Below are 20,001 nucleotides of genomic sequence, written 5' to 3'. Positions count from 1 at the left end.
TATGGACTGTGTAATCTGAATGTGAGAAAAGAAATTCAATGAAGTCTTAATGCCACAGTAACGTACAGTTAGTGCTAAATGAGAAGTATATACTTGAGAGTGACTGATAAGTACATTATATATTTTTTTATTCTTAATTTAAAATTACTGTTCTTTTAAATGCAGCAAGGTTAAGCGCTGTCCCTTCGCCTCCGATTGGTCCAGAAAGCAGGGAAAGCCTCGGCAGCCATTGGCCCAGTCTCATGTGACGTCATCAACACATGCCGGAAATGGTGTGCCTCACATGTGAGTGTCAACTCGCAAACAACAAACGCGCCGTGCCTGCCTGTCGCCCATCCATCAACTTTTGAGGTCATTCTATCTTTACTGGTGGATGGAAGATGTTTGACCCGAAGACTCCACAAAACGACTTTTTTCGATTGAGGCGTTTTTAAATATTATGAACGTGCTGAGTGCTGTCACGTTGTGCGTGTCCGCCGCGGCTCGTCCGCTGCTTCTCGCCCCGCGTCGTTGTCCTTTTCTGCGGCCTGCCTGGCAACCGCGTCGCTCCATGGCCGACAACAACAACAACAAAATGGACAAGAAGAGGCCCGACAAGCAGCAAGCAAAGCCGCTGCGCAGGCTGAAGGGCAAAGAGAGCCGCAGCAAACGCGGCGACGTGCACGGCCCCGCCACAGTGTACGTACAGGTGGTCGGCGCCGGAAGTCGGGACAACGCCGCGTCGCTTTACGTCTTCTCCGAGTTTAACAGGTACGTGCGCCGTCATGGCCACACGTTTGACGTCATCGCTTACATCTTGTGGCTTCTACAGGTACTTGTTCAACTGTGGGGAAGGGACGCAGAGACTCATGCACGAACACAAGTAAGATGCACAACTGCATTACAATCATTCTTTATTATGGTTGCCTACTTGGTACCAGTCCCTTCTTTGTCCATGTGTGCCCTGTCATGCATTCTGTGTATCTGCCCTGACATTGCCGTGCCTTGTTTATCACTCTCGTTTCCAGGCTGCGAGCGTCCCGACTGGACAACATTTTCTTGACCCGGATGAGCTGGGAGAACGTGGGCGGTCTTTCCGGAATGATCCTCACCTTGAAGGACACCGGAGTCCCTGACTGCGCCCTCTCGGGACCCCCTCAATTGGTGAGTGAGATACTCAAACGAATGTTGGCACGCAATCAGGAAGTCATGAACGTGTCGAATTTGGGTGAATCGTTCGCTGCTGCCATATATTTTTCTTTCCTGGGAAAACCGTCAACAAGATTTTTCAGATTTGAAAATAAACCAAATAGAACTAGAATCAATAATTGCACATAAACAATATTTTTGATATTTAGAGTACAAAAATACAGCAAGTCACACTAATGCCCATAAACTTAGTAGTAGTAATAGTATTTAGTAGTGTGTGCGTATACATTCCCATCTTAAAGCTCAAGCCATAGCTGGCCAAGACTTTTCTCCGCCCATTCCCATAACAATAATTGTCGTTCTTCTTCTCCTTGTTCTGATTCCCGTTGACGACCTTTCATGTCAGTGACGTTCAATGAGTTCAACTAAACTGTGATTATTGGAAGGAAAATGAATGCATGCATGCACATTTGTGAAGAGTTCATCTGTTGTGCTCAAGTGCTGCTGACTGACCTCGTGTGTGTTTGAAGGAGAACTTCGTAAAAGCCATCAAGACTTTCTCCGGGCCGCTGGACAGCATCAAACTTTGTATGTCTTCTCACGTCATCTTTCTCCTTTCATTTTTGCTTTGAATTTTCAGTTTTATTTTCTCCCCATCAGCCGTTCGTCCATACACGGACCAAACATACACAGACGACACCATGAGCGTTGTGCAAGTTCCCATCTTTGGTGAGTTGCAAACATCTCCTCGGCATGCTCGTCTTCGGCGATAGTTCTTTCTCCTCCTTCTCATCCGTCACCCTTTTTGTCCGTAGCCTCAGAAGGGAATAGCCGGCACTCTCCAGGAAGTAGCCGCTCCCCGAGCCCGACCTCCCCTAGGAGTAACGACGATGCCAAACACCAAGAAGGTGATTCATGACGCACATCAAACATGACCCTGTCGGACCTTGTTAATTGATAATGGTGACATTATTTTTCTTGTAGGAGACAAAAGTAAAGTTCCAAGAGATGCGTCACTTGTGGTCGCATTCATATGCAAAGTAGGGCAACGGCGTGCGTGCGTGTGCGTGTGTGCATGTGACCTTTTGAAGTAAAGTGCCATTTTGTGTTGTGTGTCAGCTTCATCCCAAGAAAGGAAACTTCTTGGTGGCCGAGGCCAAAGAACTTGGACTTCCTGTGTGAGTAACTTTAAGACCTTCTCCAAGGAAGCTTGTTAATTTAGAGTTTTAGTTTGTTATTATTCTAAATCATTAGTGCTTATTTTGTTTCCCGTTTTACTTGTTTGGGTGTCATACTGTCTTCATTTTTGGAAATATCAATCTGGAAAGTATTCTTCCAAGGATGTTCTCGTTGATAAATTTGCTGTTTACACTGGGGCAAAAGGTGTAAACCAAACTTGATTCCGATTCAAATCCAATGCTCCAAATCCATTATTCAATGCATTGTAATGTCTTTGTGGTTGTGAGTCAATTCTTGATCCAGTTCAAATAAAAAGCGTGTTGTTCGTCCAACAGCGGCACAGCGGCGATCGGCCCTCTCATCGCCACTCTGAAGGGCGGGAAAAGCATCACGTTTAATGGCAAAGAGGTGCGTGTTTCTCACAAGCCACTTTGCCCAACTTGACTCTGTCCACTATGTCAACATTTCCTAGTGATTAAATGTTCTCTGTGATCAGAAACTTTCACCCATTCCCTAATTTCCTCGCTTGATACGATTCATCGAATACTCCCAAATCACCATGTGAGGATTTGAAGTGGACTTTTGACGTGTTCTCTCGGTCAGATCCGACCGGAGCAGGTGTGCACGCCCACCGATCCGGGGCCGGTGTTTGTCATTGTGGAGTGTCCGTCCGAGGAGTTTGTCTCCCCTCTCTGCGAGAGTCAGTGCTTCTCAAGGTCAGCCATAGGTCACACACACGCACACGCCCCCACGCAATTGTGGCTGCAAGGCGAGATAGCTCAATGCGCTGCACATAATTAAAAGTAGAATATTTATTATATATAGAAAATTAATTAACAGACATTTAAAAGTAAAGAAAGAAAAAGTAACTTAAAATTGCCCAAAATTGTACAATTCAAGAAAAATATTTAGGGAAAATAATTTTAAAAGGCGGTTAAATATTTCATATAATTTTCACGTTCACCCTGACAAAAAAAAACTTGTATTAAACGATAAAATGGTAAAACACAGAATGTCCTTTCGTAACCTTTCCTCCCGCCTGCAGGTATCACAACGGGGGTGCGGAGGACGCCCCCGCTTTGGTGGTGCACATAACTCCGGAGGCGCTACTGAAAACGGATCAGTACCAAGACTGGATGCAAAGGTTCATTTTCTTGTTTCCTCTTTCATCTTCTTCAACTCAAAGAGTCCATCAAATGAAAATCCCTGCGTGGTGATGAGCGAGTAGAATGTGAAGGAATTGTCTCGGTCACAGATTCCCCGCCAGCACCCAGCACCTGATCCTCAACGAGCACGCTGGCTCCGCCCACAACGTCCGCAGCCACAAGATCCAAGCGCAGCTCAACATGATCCACCCTGACATCTTCCCGAACCTGACCACCTACACGCCTAAAGTAACACGCGGGGGCCTCCTTTCTTCCTTTTTGCCAACCGTTCATGCTCGCTTCATGCAAATTGAGCTGAATAGTTCATTGTCGCCGTGGTGTCAGGATCCCCGGGCGTCTGTTGAGGCGTCCACCGTGCGAGCCGAGTGTCTGCTCAAGTTCCAGCTGCGACCGGTCATCGAGTGGCAAAGGTCAGTTGTTGGCGGAACGGTGATTCGGAAAAAACAAGAATATTTCTTAAAAAGGGACTCTTCTTGTTTTTGGTTCTTTTTTTTATTTTTATTTAGAGACGCCATCCCCCCCTGTAACCATGAGGAGTTTGTCAAAGAGGCCTTTGACGTGCCGAATTTCTTGCAGGAAGTGGACAAATGTCGGCCTCTCCACTCCAGCGCCTCTGCAGCGCCCTCTGGTGAGTTCAAATCAAATTGCGTATGTGCGTTTCATTTCCTTTTATTGACTGTGTTGCTGCGCCATGCACGTTCAAGTTGCACTTAGTTAAATTAAAATGCCGTTTTTGTTTTATGGGGAAGTTCTTTCGTAAACTACATTCAGTTTTTACTCATACAACCGAGAAATACTTAAAAATAATTTTAATGTGGGAGGGGTAATACTATTTCAAAAATGTCTTTTCACGTGGTCTGTCTATATCATTAATGATGTTTTTTTTTTGTGTGTATTGTTGTAGGACAAGCAGAATATCCAGAGTTTGTCTTCCTGGGAACTGGATCGGCCCTGCCCATGAAAATCCGAAACGTCAGCAGCACTTTAGTCAACATCAGGTTGGTGCAAGCGAACACTTAAGCTATTGAGTGTTTGTCATTATTCTGTTTAGTAAACTTCATATGGGAATTGACTGGAAAAATTCTGTAATTTAAAAAAAATATAATAATAACAATAAGCTTTTTGTTTCCTGTTTAGTGCGGGCTGTTCGCTGCTGTTGGACTGCGGCGAGGGGACGTTCGGGCAGCTGTGCAGACACTACGGCGACGGCGTGGATGAGATTCTGTCCCACATCTCGGCCGTGTTTGTGTCGCACATGCACGCCGACCACCACACGGTGAGGCGGATCCATCGATTGTCATGAAAAAAAAAAAAAGTTGTTGTGAACACAAAGTTGTTGTTTCCTTCTCGTCAGGGTCTGGTCAAGCTTTTATACCAAAGAAAACGTGCCCTGGTATGTCCAAAAAAAAAGCACCTTGAATAGTTTACTTTCTTTCTGCAAGCATATCGCCCCGCTGGACAAATTGTTGTTATTTTATTGTGACTATGCACATTGCTGGTGATGTGATGGCGCCTCCTGGTGGTGCGTCAGGCAACTTTAGGCAAGGCCTGGAGTCCTGCGTTGCTGCTGGCCCCCTGGGACATGTTGAACTGGCTGCGGCAGTATCACGACGGCTGTGAGGAGATCCTCCATCACATCAAGTACGACGTGAGCGCAGCTTTGCCTGCGGACATTTTCAAAATGGCGTCATGTGTATTTGCCGGCGCCAGAAGACTCTGGCGGTTGTCAGTCAGTCAGTCTCCTACGATTACGGAAAGCTCAATTACTCCTCATCTCTTTCAGCTTCATCCCAAACGACGTCCTGCGCCACAAAGCCGACGCTCCCAAGCCGAGGACGCAAGCGTTGATCGGAGCGTTACTGAAGAACAACGCCTTGGAAAAGGTTTCAACTTCGACATTCTGCACACATTTTAGGGCGGGGCCATTTTTGTGCCCTACGTGTACTGTGACCTATTTTTTTAACCACTTGTGATTGCTCTCGTAACACCTAAATTTGATTGTGTTGTCAGTTTGAGACGTGCACCGTTCGTCACTGCAAGAACGCCTTCGCCTGCAGCCTGACTCACCGATCGGGCTGGAAGGTGGTTTTCTCCGGCGACACCATGCCCTGCGACGCCCTGGTGCGCATGGGTGAGTCCCTTGCACCACCTAAAAATGACCAATGCTCCTTCCGCCACTGCAAGAAGATCTCGGATCCGTCTGACGCCTCCCGTGGGATCTCCTCGTCAATAAAATGCCAGCCGGGATCCAAGCCTGAGCCGATGTCGACCGACTGATCGTTTTGTCTTCCAGGGAAGAAAGCCACCTTGCTGATCCACGAAGCAACGCTGGAGGACGGTTTGGAGGAGGAAGCGGTGGACAAAAGGCACAGGTCGGGCCAGACTTTATGCTGTCGTCCAAAAAGCAGCAACCCAATCGATCGACCAACATCGAGATGCACACTTTTGGTCCCCGAAATTGCACACGTGACATCAATGACCATCAATTCTAAGTTTGATCCCTCTTCTTTGAAAGTTAATTAATGAGTATTTGGCGCGCTGTTTTCTTTCTTTCTTCATCCCCGACAGCACAACGTCGCAGGCGATCGACGTGGGCATGAGGATGCAGGCGGACTTCGTCATGCTGAATCATTTCAGCCAGCGCTACGCCAAGATCCCGCTCTTCAGCGACGACTTCACCGAGCGAGTGGGCATCTCCTTCGACCACATGCGGGTGAGGCGACCGCTCGCCCGCTGACTTGCAAAACGACTTTCGCATGTTTTGGGGCTTTTCAACACTCACGGGTTTCACCGTCATAATATTGGTCCTTCTTGCGTGCGTCAGGTGCGCCTGGGAGACCTGAAGGTTCTCCCGGCTCTGTTCCCGGCACTCAAGACGCTCTTTGCAGAGGAGCTGGAGGAAATGGAAGAGAGACGAGAGCGACGGGAGCTCAAGCAGAAACGGACGAACGACACCGACGTTGGCCAAGAGGACGACGCCTCTGCCGTTCTCCAGGCCAAGAGACTGAAGAGCAGCTGATGAGTTTCCCTTTTCGCCATGGCCTTGGTTCACTTCAATATAGTTCCTTGGCCGCAATACAGCAGCAAAGCAAAACTTTGATTAAACTTCTCAGTTCCCTTCAACACAGATCCTTGACATAAAGATGCCACGAGGTTAGTGCCAAAGCACTCTTTGTGTCTACTTCTCAACACACTTCAACATTTGTTCCTTAACACCAAGATGACGCCACATGAATACTTTTATTTTAAATAGGTAAAAAAACTGCAAATTGTTATATTTGCAAATGCCTGATGGCAAATATGTGGGGTTTCACTTTATTTCATCCAAATTGGAAAACTTGATTTTTTTTTTTTATTTCAATGCAGTGTTTTAGTTTGCTTTTCTTTCCTTTTGTTTGTCTTTGAATGAGTGACATTTAGTTTACCTTTTGATGGCGCAACTGGGAATATTCCGACGCGTATTATAGTGACTTAACATCTTGACATTTTTCAGTTTGTGCTCTCCTTTTATTGTATGCCTCCATCAAGTCCATTGAGCTCAATCTGAAATGAGCAGTTTCAATTTCCAGGAAAGAATTATGGACAGTTTCTTGCATGTCAGTTCCGTTTGGTTTTTAGTTTGTGTGTTGACTACCTCAGTATCCTTAAAATATATTTCTTATATACGCCAGCTAAAACAGCCTTGGTCCAAATTCAGCCACGTGCAGAGGACGGGTTAAAATATATCCTGGTTTTAATTTACTCTCCGTTTAGTTTGCTAAGCTCCATTAAATGTTGTAAATTATTGAAGGGAGTCAAATTGACCCCAAAGTTAATAAGAGGACTTTTGGCCACAATGATATGTGGATAATGGATGAATGGATTTCATGTTTTTTTTTCCTCTTTTTTTGTTGTTTTTGTTTTGTTGCAAAGCACACCAATCATGAAGTGCACTGAATGCTTTCAAGTCATTTGAAATCAATGAACATATAAAGGAAATGATTTGAACGTGAAACTCTGGCTTCTCATCTGTTTTGTGTTTGCTTAATTACAACAACATTTTGATGGCATGTCCACAAATCATTTCTGCGCAAGTTAACGTCAGTGGTTGAAATTAAAGTCAAAATCCTTATTATTATAGCGCAGGTAATTGACAATTTAACTCAGGCACACGCAGGGCACCTAATTAGGGTCTTTGCTCACCTACTCGCTCGTCGTTATGAGCCTAACGCTAAACTCCATGTGGTATTTTTGGCGTGTTTTAGGTGAGTAATTTGGACTCACTGATGTTTTAAAAGTGAGTGTGTATTGTTTATGTGGTAGTTTATGAGCTAATTAGTCGTGAAAGATAAAATATAAATATATCCTTTAATAGTCCCACAATGGGGAAATTTGCAAACTAATGAGTTGTGAGGTTTATGCCAACCGAATGCCATTGATTCCAACCACGCTTCTAGCATATTATTCGTCATATTTTCATTTTCTTTTTATAATCGAACTAAAACATGGGAACGCTAATTTTATTCGCGTGATTCTTCCAATAGTATTATATATATCTTCCAATAAATATCGTGATGCGCTTCCCTTGCCGTCCACATAGGGTCGTCCAAGCGCCATTTTACCTCCCGACCTGCCGCTAATGAAGATGAAAAGACGAAGGAACGTTCTGCAAGTATTAAGTAAGTAAATGTTATTTCTATCCCATTTATATCGTGCTTTATATGTACAAAATATGGAGTCAAATGGTTGTAAGTAAGAAATGTTCTGGAAGATACTCAGGTAAGTGCCACTTACGGAATACTATGTTCAGATTTTTATTTCCTTTAATTTCTTTCACTAAAATGCAAAAATGAGTGATTCTGAACTCAAAATTGTGTTGTATTGCAACAACTGTGTAAGCATGCGTTGATACTATGAAACCAATATGTCACATATACTCACAGTTTGTCAAATATGGTGTAAAAAATGTCAGTCATGACAAGTTGTTCCGCTAAAAGTGTTCTATTTTGATGAATTTTCAGGAACCTTTATTTGTTTTAGCAATATTTGATTAAAATAAGACGCATTTCCGTCAAAATTGCAAAGATGCAATGCAGTGATCAAGAAGCAGCACTTCATAGTGGTGTTTAATCAAATTTTGGACCGAAAAAGGTGGTATCGCCGCATCCCTAATTTGAAGTTCTTTTTACAAATCCAGGTGATTTTATTTGCATCGTTCTTGAAGTGTTCAGTGTATATTGTAATATGTGTTTGTTGATAATTCTCATTAGGGAAAATTCAACACAGAATACTTATTAATGAATATTATTGGCAGAACTGAAGGGCCCCAAATAAAAAAAAGAAAAAAGTAAAATATCTCCTTAAATATGTTTCATTTATTGGTTTCTGTATTTAGCATCTTGTTTGTTCCTTGTTGGCCTCTCCACGAGAACGCCACTGATGTAAATGCGACGTTTCCGAGATGAGTTGTTTTCCAAGGCGTGACGCCGTCAAATACTCGTGCTCCGAGTCGCTTCAAGAGTTCTACAAAGGTCGCCGGAATGATAATAAGCAGCTTTCGATAGGCTGTAGCGTCCCGGCATGTGCTGCTAGGTTAAGCTATGCGATGCACGTGTGTGTGTGTGCTTGCGTGCACGTTTGTGTGTGTTTAGAATACGTGTCGAGAAGCAGACGTGACTTGGCTGCTCAATGCTAACCCTGATGGATGCGTTCCGACACATGATGTGTTTGTCGACGTCGCAAGTGAGCCTGTTTAGTCTTCTTATACTAATCTGATGTTTGAACTTTTGGAAAAATGTATTACATAATTAGGAGCTGTGGCGGAGGCGGAATTGTTGTGCTTAATATTGTGTCCACTGACGAATCAATCATTTTTTAAATCCTCGCCATATTTTACACGTGCTTTTAGCAAAAAAAAAAACATTTTTTAGAATTTTTGTCCTCCATGCACACGCGTCTATTCTAATTTTTTTTTGCTGTCAAGAAATAGAAGTCTATTGTATAACATCACTTTGAGGAAAGGAAAAAAAGAAATGCGATGACGTCACAAAAGAAGCGCGCACCTGTGTTGTCTTGCTTCAGTAGGCAGGCATTGAATAAAAGCGGACGTCTGCGAACCGAGCCCCCGCCAGCGATTGGACATACCAACCCCCCTCCCCACCCACCTCACCTGAATCCAGAGTCAATTATGCAGCGCCCTCGCCTCCTGGCGCGATCTGCCACGGCGAGATTTAAAGCGGGAGCTAATTCGAGCCGACTGGAGGTCACGGTTACGCGGAGAGCCGGGTAATTGTGAGCGGCCCGATCTGGCGAGGTATCCCGAGTTGACTGTCAGTCAGTCGTCGGCTCACACCTTCTTCCTCGATCGCGTCAATCCATTGGCGGGCCACCTTAAAGCTGACGCCTTCCGTCGAGAAGAACGCGTACGAAGATCCGCAAAACATTTGCGATAACTTGAAGGCAAAAAGTGACGTGTGTGGTCATGGCCATTGAGTGACACTAAATGGTGGTTCGTCTTTCATGCCTTCACTTTTAAAGCCATCGTTTTTTACTTTTTTTTTAATATATGGAGGATTTGTTGAGCGCAAGATGGGGGGGAAAAAAAAAGGTTGGAAAGTTGTGTAAGAAAGTAAACTAGAATACTCAAACTGACCTGTGTAGCAGTACTGAAATAAATAGATTTAAAATCAAACCTGAAATTTTAGCTATAATTTAACTAACAAAGGTGAAAATGAAGGTCATTTTCGCAAAAGTTATAGAAAAGAAAAAAATTGTGAGTTAAAAAAAAACAAACATTTTGATTAACAAGACTTTTTTTTTTCAATGTTAATTTTTGTTTATGAAAATAACCGTGGTAGACTTCCTCCCTGAGTAATGAGGCCCGCCTGCAAAATAACAAAAATCTGCACGTAAATGACGTTCGCAAATAAACCAGACGAAATGCTCGTTAAATATAAGTGAACCGTGCCTAGCCTGCAATTCTTTGGCGTACCACTAGAGGGAGTGTGGTGGCCACTTTTTGAGCTGCAAAATGCTCATTGCAGATTTTATAATTGCAGCCAGTATGAAACGTTGCGCAAAATGACGTTCACAAACGATGCATGCAAAATTATCCATCCGAGTAGTTAACCGTTCGATGTGCTGGTCCAACATGTCTGCTTGAGGCAACTGTTGAATTTTTTTTTGTTTTTGTTTACCATTAAAGCTGCTCAATTTGCTCTTATTGTGCGTTATTAGCTTGACAAATGTGCCGCGGCTGCTTTGTTTGCTGGAGTGCAAAGAAGCCACGTGGGAGACGGGCAACATTTCTTTTTTTGTACTCACTTTTCATAAACGCGGTGAAGGCTCATGGGCTTGTGTGTGCGTGCATGCGTGCGTGTGTGGTTGTGTGTGTGTGTTTGTGTGAGGCTCTAAAGTGAAACTGCTAAAACACGGAGCTCCAAAGGAGATTTTAGTCACAATTTCAAAGATTGTCTGTTGTGTGCGTTTGTCCAAACACAACAAAGATCAACAATTGGACCCATGTTTACTTTTTATTTCTTGCCAGGGTGAAATGGGCCCGTTCAAAACCTCGGCGCTGCCTCGTGCGCCAAAGATGACAAAAGCATTTTGTGGTGCACTAACTCGGCACACCCTGTTGATGTTGTAGTAGTTACGCCATTTAAGCGATGGATGTTTGAAGACAAACGCATGTTGCCAGACAATCCTGATAGGCATATATTCTTTATCCTCTGCAAAAAAAAAAAAAAAAAATCAACTAGTAATACACTCCCTCATTAAAAATGTGAGATAAATGCGCCTTCCGTGCGCGCTCACGGCACAACTGTACACTGTCAAAAAAACAATTTAGTGCAGGGGCTAACGATGAAGCGCGATATGTTGGGGGTCCGCTTTAAATATGGCCGCTGTCAAACGCGTGCGCCGGGTGGGCCGAGCAACAGCTGCGCAACGTGAGAGCGTCACAAGTCATCGACGGCGAGATGAGGTGAAATGAACCAAGAGCAGATGTTCTCATCAGTAAGTTTGCCCATCACCTTCGCTCACGGACGCCGTTCGAGGTCATCACGCTAATCGTCAACCTCATTCCAGCCAACTCCCCCCGGGAAAAAAAAAAATAATAAGAAAAAAAACTCCCTCCTGCCTCTCCCACGCCTTCATTTACCTTCAGGTCGACTGCTCGCAACTTCCTGCGCGTCCTCGTTTGTTGTAAAGTGGACGCCAAAGTCTCGTGTGGGTGGCAGTTGCCGCGTGTCCGTTGTCAAAATTACAAGAGCAAGCAAGTTTTCCCAAGTGCAGTCGTCGTAAAAGGTACTGGACCGATATAAAAAAAGGGGTGGTAGCATTCTGACCATTTGCTCGTGCCCTCTACTAGCTGGAAAAAAAGACATTTTATCTGACAGTTTTTTTTTTCTTTTAGGGTATTATTAAATCCCAAAAATACAAAAAAAAAATACATGACCCCCGTGCGATATTGGCTCCTCGCCGTTTTCAAAGCAGACTTCCCCATATCGATCTTTCCTGACCTACAGAATATTGTGTTGTTTCCAAAAAAGACTCTTTTCCTCCGCCAGAAAAAAAAGTTTGTTTCTACCCTTTGTTGTTCTTCCGTGATCATCTTTGTTCCGTTTCTCCCAAAATACGCGTTTCTGAACTAAAAGCGGAGAAAACAAGAAACATGTTGGTTGACGCGACAAGCCAAAAGTCATCTGCCTCAAAAACTGCGCTGTTCTCAAATAAAAAGTCATGTGACACCGTCGTCTGCAGGGATTTGTTAGTCACTATAGTGGTTTAAAAAAAAAAAAAAAAGAATCTGCGTGAGTGCTGATAAACATCTTCCGCTCCCCGAGGGAAGCCGGCAGACAAAGACGGATTGGCCTTATCGTCCTAAACGGCAAACATACGTGACAGCTTGATTTAAGCAGTCCTGAGATAATTAACACCTCGGCCGGCGCGGTGGGCCGACAGTAAAGGACGAACGGTGACGCCGGCCGGCCGCCACGGCAACAAAAGCACACAAAGACCTCGTTTCACCACGTTGTTTTCCTTCCAAGGCTGCGCGTTTCATTGTCTCGGCATTGTTATGCTGCCGGGATCCTCACTCGATAGTTGCGATTGTCTCTGTGCAATTGCAACGTGCACTTTGTGGTTAAATGTTTCAAAATAAAAAATATTACCGACAGCGTTTCACAGCCCTCGACGGTGTACAGTCCTACCTTGGCTAAATTCGTTCTGTGAAACCCTTTCATCCATTGTCTGATCCGCTTATCGTCACAAGAGTCGCGGGCGTGCTGGGGCTCGTCTCAATTTTTCTAATTCAAAAGAATTGAAATGCTATTGATCATAAATTTCCCGTTTAGTCCCCGTGTGAGACATGGCCGGTGATTGTGGCCCACAGCAGCTCCTTTTGAGTGTTCTGTGCTCCAAATGCACGAATGGAGCCGTGCATTGATGTTGGCAAGTTCCCTCATCACGCGACGATAAGTCGCGACGATAACGCGGAGGAGAAGGAAAAGCAAAGAAGAGAGGAAGCAAGCAGACTTTAGCTGAGCTCAGGCTTCTGCTTGCCATGATGAATTGGCGGCGACTTATTACGGCGTGGCGATATAATCTCCCCCCGCACCCCCAACATAAATCGCCGGCAGCGTCCTTGTTTTAAATTTATGACATGCAACAAAAACTTTTATTATTCAGGGGCGGGCCATCTTTGAGAAGTTTGCACATTGTTTGCTTGATGCGCCGCTAATTGGATTGCGGGCGGCGCGGGCCTCCTCGCAGGTCCAGGTAAGCGCCAATTATGACATTTGTAGCTCGCACGTGCTGACCCTAAAGCAGAAACATTACTCGTGTGATTACGTTTCATCTTCAGCGGCGCTCGCTCGCCGCAGACCTCGTCCCCTCGCAATAATATCTCGCTGTTGCCGGCTCGCCGTAATAACGGGCTCTTGGAGGACCTTTGGCACTCGAGGAAACTGCGGATGATCACCACTACCAACATAAAAGGAATTACGAGGAAATTGAGACTTTTAGCTGTGGAAAACGTTTTGATTCAGCCACCAAAAGTCTTCAGATGCTCAAATCTGTTCATTTTGATGGCTTGATTTGTTGTCAGCTTCAGATTAGGCACAGTTCCCCGAGGCTTGTTCCCAAGAATAGAATTTTGATCAGCTCATTTTGATTGGATGGGAAGAGCATTCTTCCGCAATGACAGGTGTAAAGATAAATCGTTTCATCGACAACTAATTCTCAAATTAATCGATAAATATTATTGATTGCAAACTTCATTTGGACAAAAGTAGTTCTTTGCTGCCATTTTGTTGCATCATGGGCTCAAGGAACAGCATTGAAGTGGGTTGAGGAATTTCATTTTAACCCCACCTCAAAAATGAAAGCTTTTCTGCCACCTTGTGGGGGTTTATTGGAAATTCGTCTAAAGTCAGCTAGCTTAATGCTAAGATATAAAGTGAAACACCATAGAACTGTTGACGGATATTAGCGTAAAACATCAAACAGCTGCGGGTTTAACACAGCCTACAACATTGACAGTGTTGGTAAGTCTTCTTTTATTACGCTGCAGGTCTTCCAATAGAGCTCAGTGCTGCTCGTGGCACAATGTGGTACTGCAACGAAGGTGTTTCAAAAAAAAAAAATACGTTAAACCGTGATGTAGCAGGGTTCAGTTCAAACATTACATTAAAAATGTAGAACGAATGAGTCAATCCAATATTTTGAAATATGACTATTGCTAATTGCTTTATTTTATTTTATTGCTTTAAAGTTGCATTCAAATAAGCCAAACGTTCTCCTGCTCAGCTGCCTCCTTCCCGGTTCAATTGTTTTGCAATCAGGCCAGCGAGAGAAAAGCTCACAACGTAACTTTTCACCCCTTTTCAAATCCGACAGCTTTTATTAGCCTCGCACACTACAGAAGCGCGTGGATGAGAAGGCGAGAAAGCGCTCTGGAGAAGAAGTCCATTACCGACTCGCCGTATCATTTCCCATCTCCAATAAGGGCCTCTTTGTCCTGTGTCCTAATTTGCCGTGTTGCTTGTTTTCCCGGCGTAATAGGCCATGTGGACGAGTAATGGCCACATTGCTGCATAGTTGCATTCTTTCTCATCTCATTATTCTTTGATGCCGCGTGCCAGGCCACGTCGGCGCATCACGCCGGTCAAATGGCTGCCGATGCCACTTCCTCCTGGCGGGAGTCAGGGATGAATGCCTCATCTCCGGGGAGACGGAATCTAGACCAAAGCCCTCCTCTGCGCCGACCTCCTCGTTAAATTGGCACATTAAATCTCTCATTTGTGCAGCGTTTCATGAATATTCATCCGATTTGCTTTAGTTTGACCTCGTCAGACCTCTCGCAGGCCCCGTGTGCCGTGCGCTCCACCTTTTCAACTCGTGGAGCAACACCGGAGTGACCAGTAGGGTCTGCTCGCCATTTCTTCTTCGTTAGTGTCATTTTAGCAGTCCCCATTGGCTGAGAAGTTTTACGATACCCGAGTGAGACGATCTCCTAAAGTCTGTACGGAAAACTTGGACCAAGAACCAAGTACCACAGATACTCAGCAACGTCTGAGACCGAAGAGCAATCGGATGGGTGTCTCAGCAGACGTCCGCTCTCCGCTCTTGAGAAAGCCACGCGGTCCACACAACACTCCAGTCGGACCATCAGGTCATGTTCCGTTCACTTGTGCACCATAACCTGCAAGTTGGCCTTCGACATGTTTCAGTTTCCATGGCGACGATGTAGAAAAGCATGCAATGCTCGTACCAGTCCTGGAAGCGCGCCGACGCGGTCGCCGCGACCTTGCCGCTCTGTCTAAATGACACCAATTGGCCCGCAGTGAAATTTGCCAGGGTAATTTTAAGCCAAACGGGATGAAATGATGCGCCTCTCCACACTTCATTGATGCGACGCATTCCCGTGCGCTGGTTCTGCTGCTTGTTAGTCGAGCTCGCATGATGGGCCTTGTTCATGGGAACAACATGTTTGCCGCTACCTTGCTGGCTGACGTCTTCATAATGGATCTTCTTCTCGCCGGCCATGCGGCGGGGCAGCGGGAATGTGCCGGAATCCCATGTTCCCACATAAATCACAAAAACTCTACTCAACTCTCAGCTCAATGAATCATTTATCAGCTCTGCCACTCGCGCCGCTGTGTTTGAATTTAGGGTTCCAAACCTAAGGTAGGGTGTTGAGAAAGATTTGCGCTTTTTAAGCAACAATTTGATTTCAAAGTAGAATTTCAAGTCAGGTAGTTCGGGCTTCAAGCTTGGGTAAAGATTAAATAGGGTTCTATATATCATCCCTGCGGAACGCCAGAGGCGGTGCCTCGCAGCACGGAATCTCCCGTCACACACGCGCAGTTCAAGTATGCGCACCAACAACGTCGTTAGTGACCCCTTGGTGACTCGCTGGTATTGGTCATTCCGTGCTGGTAGGCGTCGCCTCTGGAGGTCAGCAGGCATGATATGGAATGACAGTTCCGTATGTAGCTATGGTTCTATGAATCCAGAATGCCTGTCACTCGGAATCCTCATGTTCACACGAGAAGATTCTGTGGGACTGACTGACCCTCTGGCGACACTGGCTCTAATACCCGCCCCGGGTCTTCAAGGCGGTCTCTAATGGGGTTGTTGGTATGCATACTCCAACTGAGCATCCATGAAGGGACATTTTGCGCCTCTGGCGGATATTCAGGATTTATAGAACCGCTGTTACATACGTAACGGTCCTTATAAGTCATTGATCAGGTTTCAAAGCATTATAAAGTACGGTTCGGATGTCAAATTAGGGCTTCAAGACAAAGGTTTCAACGTGGAGTTTATAGCGGCGGTTTAGATATCAAGCCTGGGTTAGGGTAGATAATTGCAGAGTTTTGCTTTGTTCGGTCGCACTGTGATTTATTCGTTCTCAGGTTGCCTGGCTGAGAAAGTGTGACAGGAATTAAATGAGCACATCACCCGGCGTGTCGCTTTCACAGCCATTGTGCAAATGTAAAAGGTGTCACCGTGCCAAGCTCACGGCCGTCCGCCTTCGCTTTTGTCTTTAGCGCAAGCCGGCTCGACCCGAGGCCGGCCGGGACGCCGCGCGGTCGCCGGCCGACGCCTTCGAGGATATCCCGGGAGCCCCGCATGCTGGCGGAAAGGCAAATGCCGCCTCCTCATTGGCCGCAAACGGCGGCCACTGGTTGCTAGGCGGCCGGCAAGCTATTCAAAAGGTGATTTTCATACTGGTGACAAGTGGAGAGCTGAAATTAGAGGCCCATCGCATGAAAGTTTAATCGCTTGTAAGCATCACACGCAGCAGAATTGGGTCACTTTGCCACCGAACGGTGGCGGATCGAAAACACGGCTGATCTTCACGACATATGATGATGGGCTGCCGAATTATTCAAAATGTCGTCAAAACGGCAGCAAAGAAGGAAGCGCTCATAAAGAAGTGCAGCAGTGGTTCTCCAACTTTTGATAAATACCGCCGCGAAAAATACTAAATAATAAGTCATCGCAATTGCTCATTAATATCCATTACACGCTTGTCCTCATGATAACGGTTAGGACATGCGATCGTTTTTACGCATTCATAAATTCGTGCAAATCTCAGAAATGCAAACTCTCTTGCCATTTAAGGTCACAGATCCCTCTGGTGTATTGCGACATCATCGTGAGGCTCCCTCCAGTGGCATTAACGATAAAGACGGCTTGAGAGAAGTAGAGGATGATCAGTTTTTTTTGGGGGGGGATTCTCGCGGTAATCAACTGGGGAGTCAACTTTACTTGTAATCTCAGGATTGCGACGGAACAGAATAAAAAGTTTACTGGAGCAGGAGAGTCCATGAAGAAGAGCGTGTGAAAAAAAAAATATATATGTATATATTTTTTTTAAATGTTGCTGACTTACAAAATGTCAGCGGTATGGACGTGGGAGTCAAACGAAACGGAATCAGGACGGAATGGGAGTCATTTTCACCGGAACAGGACAGGACAGGACAGGACTCTTCCTGTGGGAGTGGGATAGAACGAGAGTGGACACAAAGTTGCCTTTGCGTTCGTTTGCATGAAAAATCTGAAAAGGAGCGTCTTCAGAAACGACAAATTTTTGGAATGCTAACAACTTACCTATAATTCAAATACTCAGCAGTGAAATTTATTGATCTTCAAAATGTAATTCAGTGCAGTGTGTCTTTGCCATTATTGAATAAGTTATATGCAAATGAACCAGCTACAAATTTCAAATAAGGCTTTTAAGACCGCTAAGTCAAGTGTCGTTACTCGCTTCCCATCCATTAAATAATCAACGAACTTGCGAAGAGCACTCGTTTGCCCGTTTCATCCACAAACAAACGAAGCGAGCAAACTTCCCCCCAACATGCCGGCCTCGTTTTGCGAGGAGCCCCTTCTCGGCTTATCGTTTATTACGGCGGTGGCGGCGGCGATCAATAGCCAATCAGGTGCATTTGCTTCCCCTCCACTTGCTGATTGCCTCCTTTAATGTTCTCGCGCTGCAGCAGCGACACAACAAGCGGCGCAGCGTAAGAGCTCATTTGGCGGCTTTGTTGTCCACACGCGACCGCTGCAAAAGGAACGCCCCGATCATGAACGCCTCGACATTCAGAATTCCGCCGCTGTTCCTTGGGACAGAAGTCAAAATTTCACTTCTGTTTCACGTTCAATATTATAAATTTACTTTCAATATAAATATTAATTCCATTTCCAAATAAATATAGATTTAATTCTAAATTCACTGCAGAAATCTTGTAAATCCATGTAGACAAAAAAATCTGAATTTATGAATAACAAAATTTCAATCAATGTACAAATTAAATATAACAGCTAAACTATAGAAATATAAAAAAATATAAATCCAAATTCCATCTAGAATGAAATCTGATTTTAAATCTGGATTTTAACTCAAATCTAAATTTACATAATGACATCAACATAAAAATAGATGTAGAAAACTGGGCATTGGCTCAAGTAGCTACTTATTTTTTTTCCCCACAATTTCCATTAATTGCAGTGGGAAAATTATCTGTTGTTGTGCCTTGAGTCTTGCTTTTTATTTTTCCTTCGTGATTCGCCCTAAAATCTTCACTCGCACCAGTGCAGAATTCCGGAGGGAAAAAAAAAAAGCGCCGTGACATATGCGGACCTCCTCGTGGCCTCTTTAACCCCCGACTGCAACTCCCCTCGGGGGCAGCGCATCTGCTGAGCCTCCTTCACAAGGTCGCGCCTTCCTCACGCCGCTCTTCAAAACCTTTACGTTGCTTTCCAGCGCAACACACGCTTGAGTGGCCAGTTTGCATGCTGCCGTGAAATCATTTCCGGATGCTCCGGGTGTGTGTGTGTGTGTGCGCGTGCGTGCAACAGGTGAAATGAGCTGAGACGTGCTCGCGCAGGGAATGAGGTGAAGGACAAACTTGAGGGTGGTTCACTTTCACTCTCGCAAGCCTGCTGGCCTACTTTGAATGCTGCCATGAGGGTGCACTCACACGTGGAAGTGTGTGTGTGTGTGTGCTCATGTCTTACACACGAACTGGCACACTTAAGGCGTTTGCTTCCTTGACTAAAAGAGCAGCACTTGAACGTGACGACGACAGTGTGTTTGCGAGCATGTGACAATGGGAGAAGAGCGCATCAGGTCAGAGGACCGAGGAGGCGGAACTAGACGATTGGCGCTTGGCCGTCGTTTGGTTTTAAATCGGTGGAGGTCGGTCGTGTTTGAACCAAGTGGGGATTTTTTTGTCGAAGAAGCTGAAGAAGTTGCTCATCAGCTCAGGAATATCTTGAGCGCGTCACCCTCGGGGAGGCCTGTTGTCCCCACAAGAAATGGCGCTCCTAATTAAGTCAAGGCGTCCCGCACATAAACTGGGATGGTAACATAAAGGCTTGTGCTGGGCAGGCACTTTGCTTTTATTTGGACACCTGACATGGAGGCGGTGTGGAGCTCAAGTATTCATAACGTTTTTTATTCAAACTGAACTGGCGTGATGGTTCGACGCAAATTTGAGCAAGTTGAGGTTGAGGCGCCTGAGCAGCTGCGACGTTAATTTGGGTTGACAGGTACAATTATTCGTGGAAACAAAGACGGGTAAAAGTAGTGACTCGCTTCCTGTGCTGAAGTGAGAGTAAAATACAGTTGCTGAAGTGTGCTGCACTAAGGACAAAAGTAAAAAAATATTTTTATAGAATACCAATTTCCGTGTTGACAGATTACGTCAAGAGTAAATTTTACATTGCAATACCATTGAGTGCAATTTTTTAAAAGAAAAAAAATTTTTTTCAGGGTGTTGGAGCGGATTATTTGCAATTCCATTCATTTCAGTGGAGAATGATGATTTGACTTAAGAGTGCTGTCAGGAAAGGAATTCGGTTCGCGTCTCAAGTCAACCTTCAAAGTCAGGAGGAAAAAAATGTGTGTGGGTGTGTGTCGCTCTTGCAGCTGATTAGCTCCCAAATGAAGCCTCATTAAGGTTCCCTTCAGATCATCACGCCAGCGCTTGTTGATGAAAATCCAAAGTGACACGTCTGTAATTGTCGCGCATCC

General features: G+C 45.0%; 2 protein-coding genes across 5 annotated transcripts in view; both read left to right on the top strand.

Moving 5' to 3' along the window:
* The first annotated feature begins 215 nt into the window (after positions 1-215).
* On the top strand, positions 216-7,367 carry elac2 (elaC ribonuclease Z 2). 2 transcript variants are annotated; one of them, XM_088317851.1, is made up of 23 exons: positions 216-750; positions 812-862; positions 1,008-1,143; positions 1,659-1,716; positions 1,789-1,857; positions 1,944-2,036; positions 2,113-2,168; positions 2,248-2,306; positions 2,643-2,715; positions 2,911-3,023; positions 3,353-3,451; positions 3,563-3,701; positions 3,798-3,883; positions 3,980-4,101; positions 4,378-4,471; positions 4,611-4,749; positions 4,828-4,866; positions 5,005-5,114; positions 5,257-5,356; positions 5,484-5,604; positions 5,767-5,845; positions 6,042-6,186; positions 6,298-7,367. In XM_088317851.1, the coding sequence occupies exons 1-23, from the start codon at positions 440-442 to the stop codon at positions 6,490-6,492; spliced, it is 2,487 nt and encodes an 828-aa protein (XP_088173977.1). In that variant the 5' UTR covers positions 216-439; the 3' UTR covers positions 6,493-7,367. The 2 variants fall into 2 exon arrangements, with proteins under 2 accessions (XP_088173977.1, XP_088173976.1); XM_088317850.1 differs by having other exon boundaries at positions 5,767-5,921.
* Positions 7,368-8,063: 696 nt separating this feature from the next.
* Positions 8,064-20,001, top strand: part of shisa6a (shisa family member 6a) — a 40,140-nt gene continuing 28,202 nt past the window's right edge. For all 3 annotated transcript variants that reach the window (XM_088317069.1, XM_088317066.1, XM_088317067.1), the window contains exon 1: positions 8,064-8,131. The gene's annotated coding sequence lies outside the window, so the exon portion shown is untranslated. The remainder of the gene's footprint in view (positions 8,132-20,001) is intronic.

Source organism: Idiotropiscis lumnitzeri, chromosome 15 (genome assembly GCF_059441095.1).
Source record: "Idiotropiscis lumnitzeri isolate Australia: NSW breed Sydney's pygmy pipehorse chromosome 15, RoL_Ilum_1.0, whole genome shotgun sequence".
Taxonomy (NCBI): domain Eukaryota; kingdom Metazoa; phylum Chordata; class Actinopteri; order Syngnathiformes; family Syngnathidae; genus Idiotropiscis; species Idiotropiscis lumnitzeri.
This window is presented reverse-complemented; position numbering and strand designations above follow the sequence as displayed.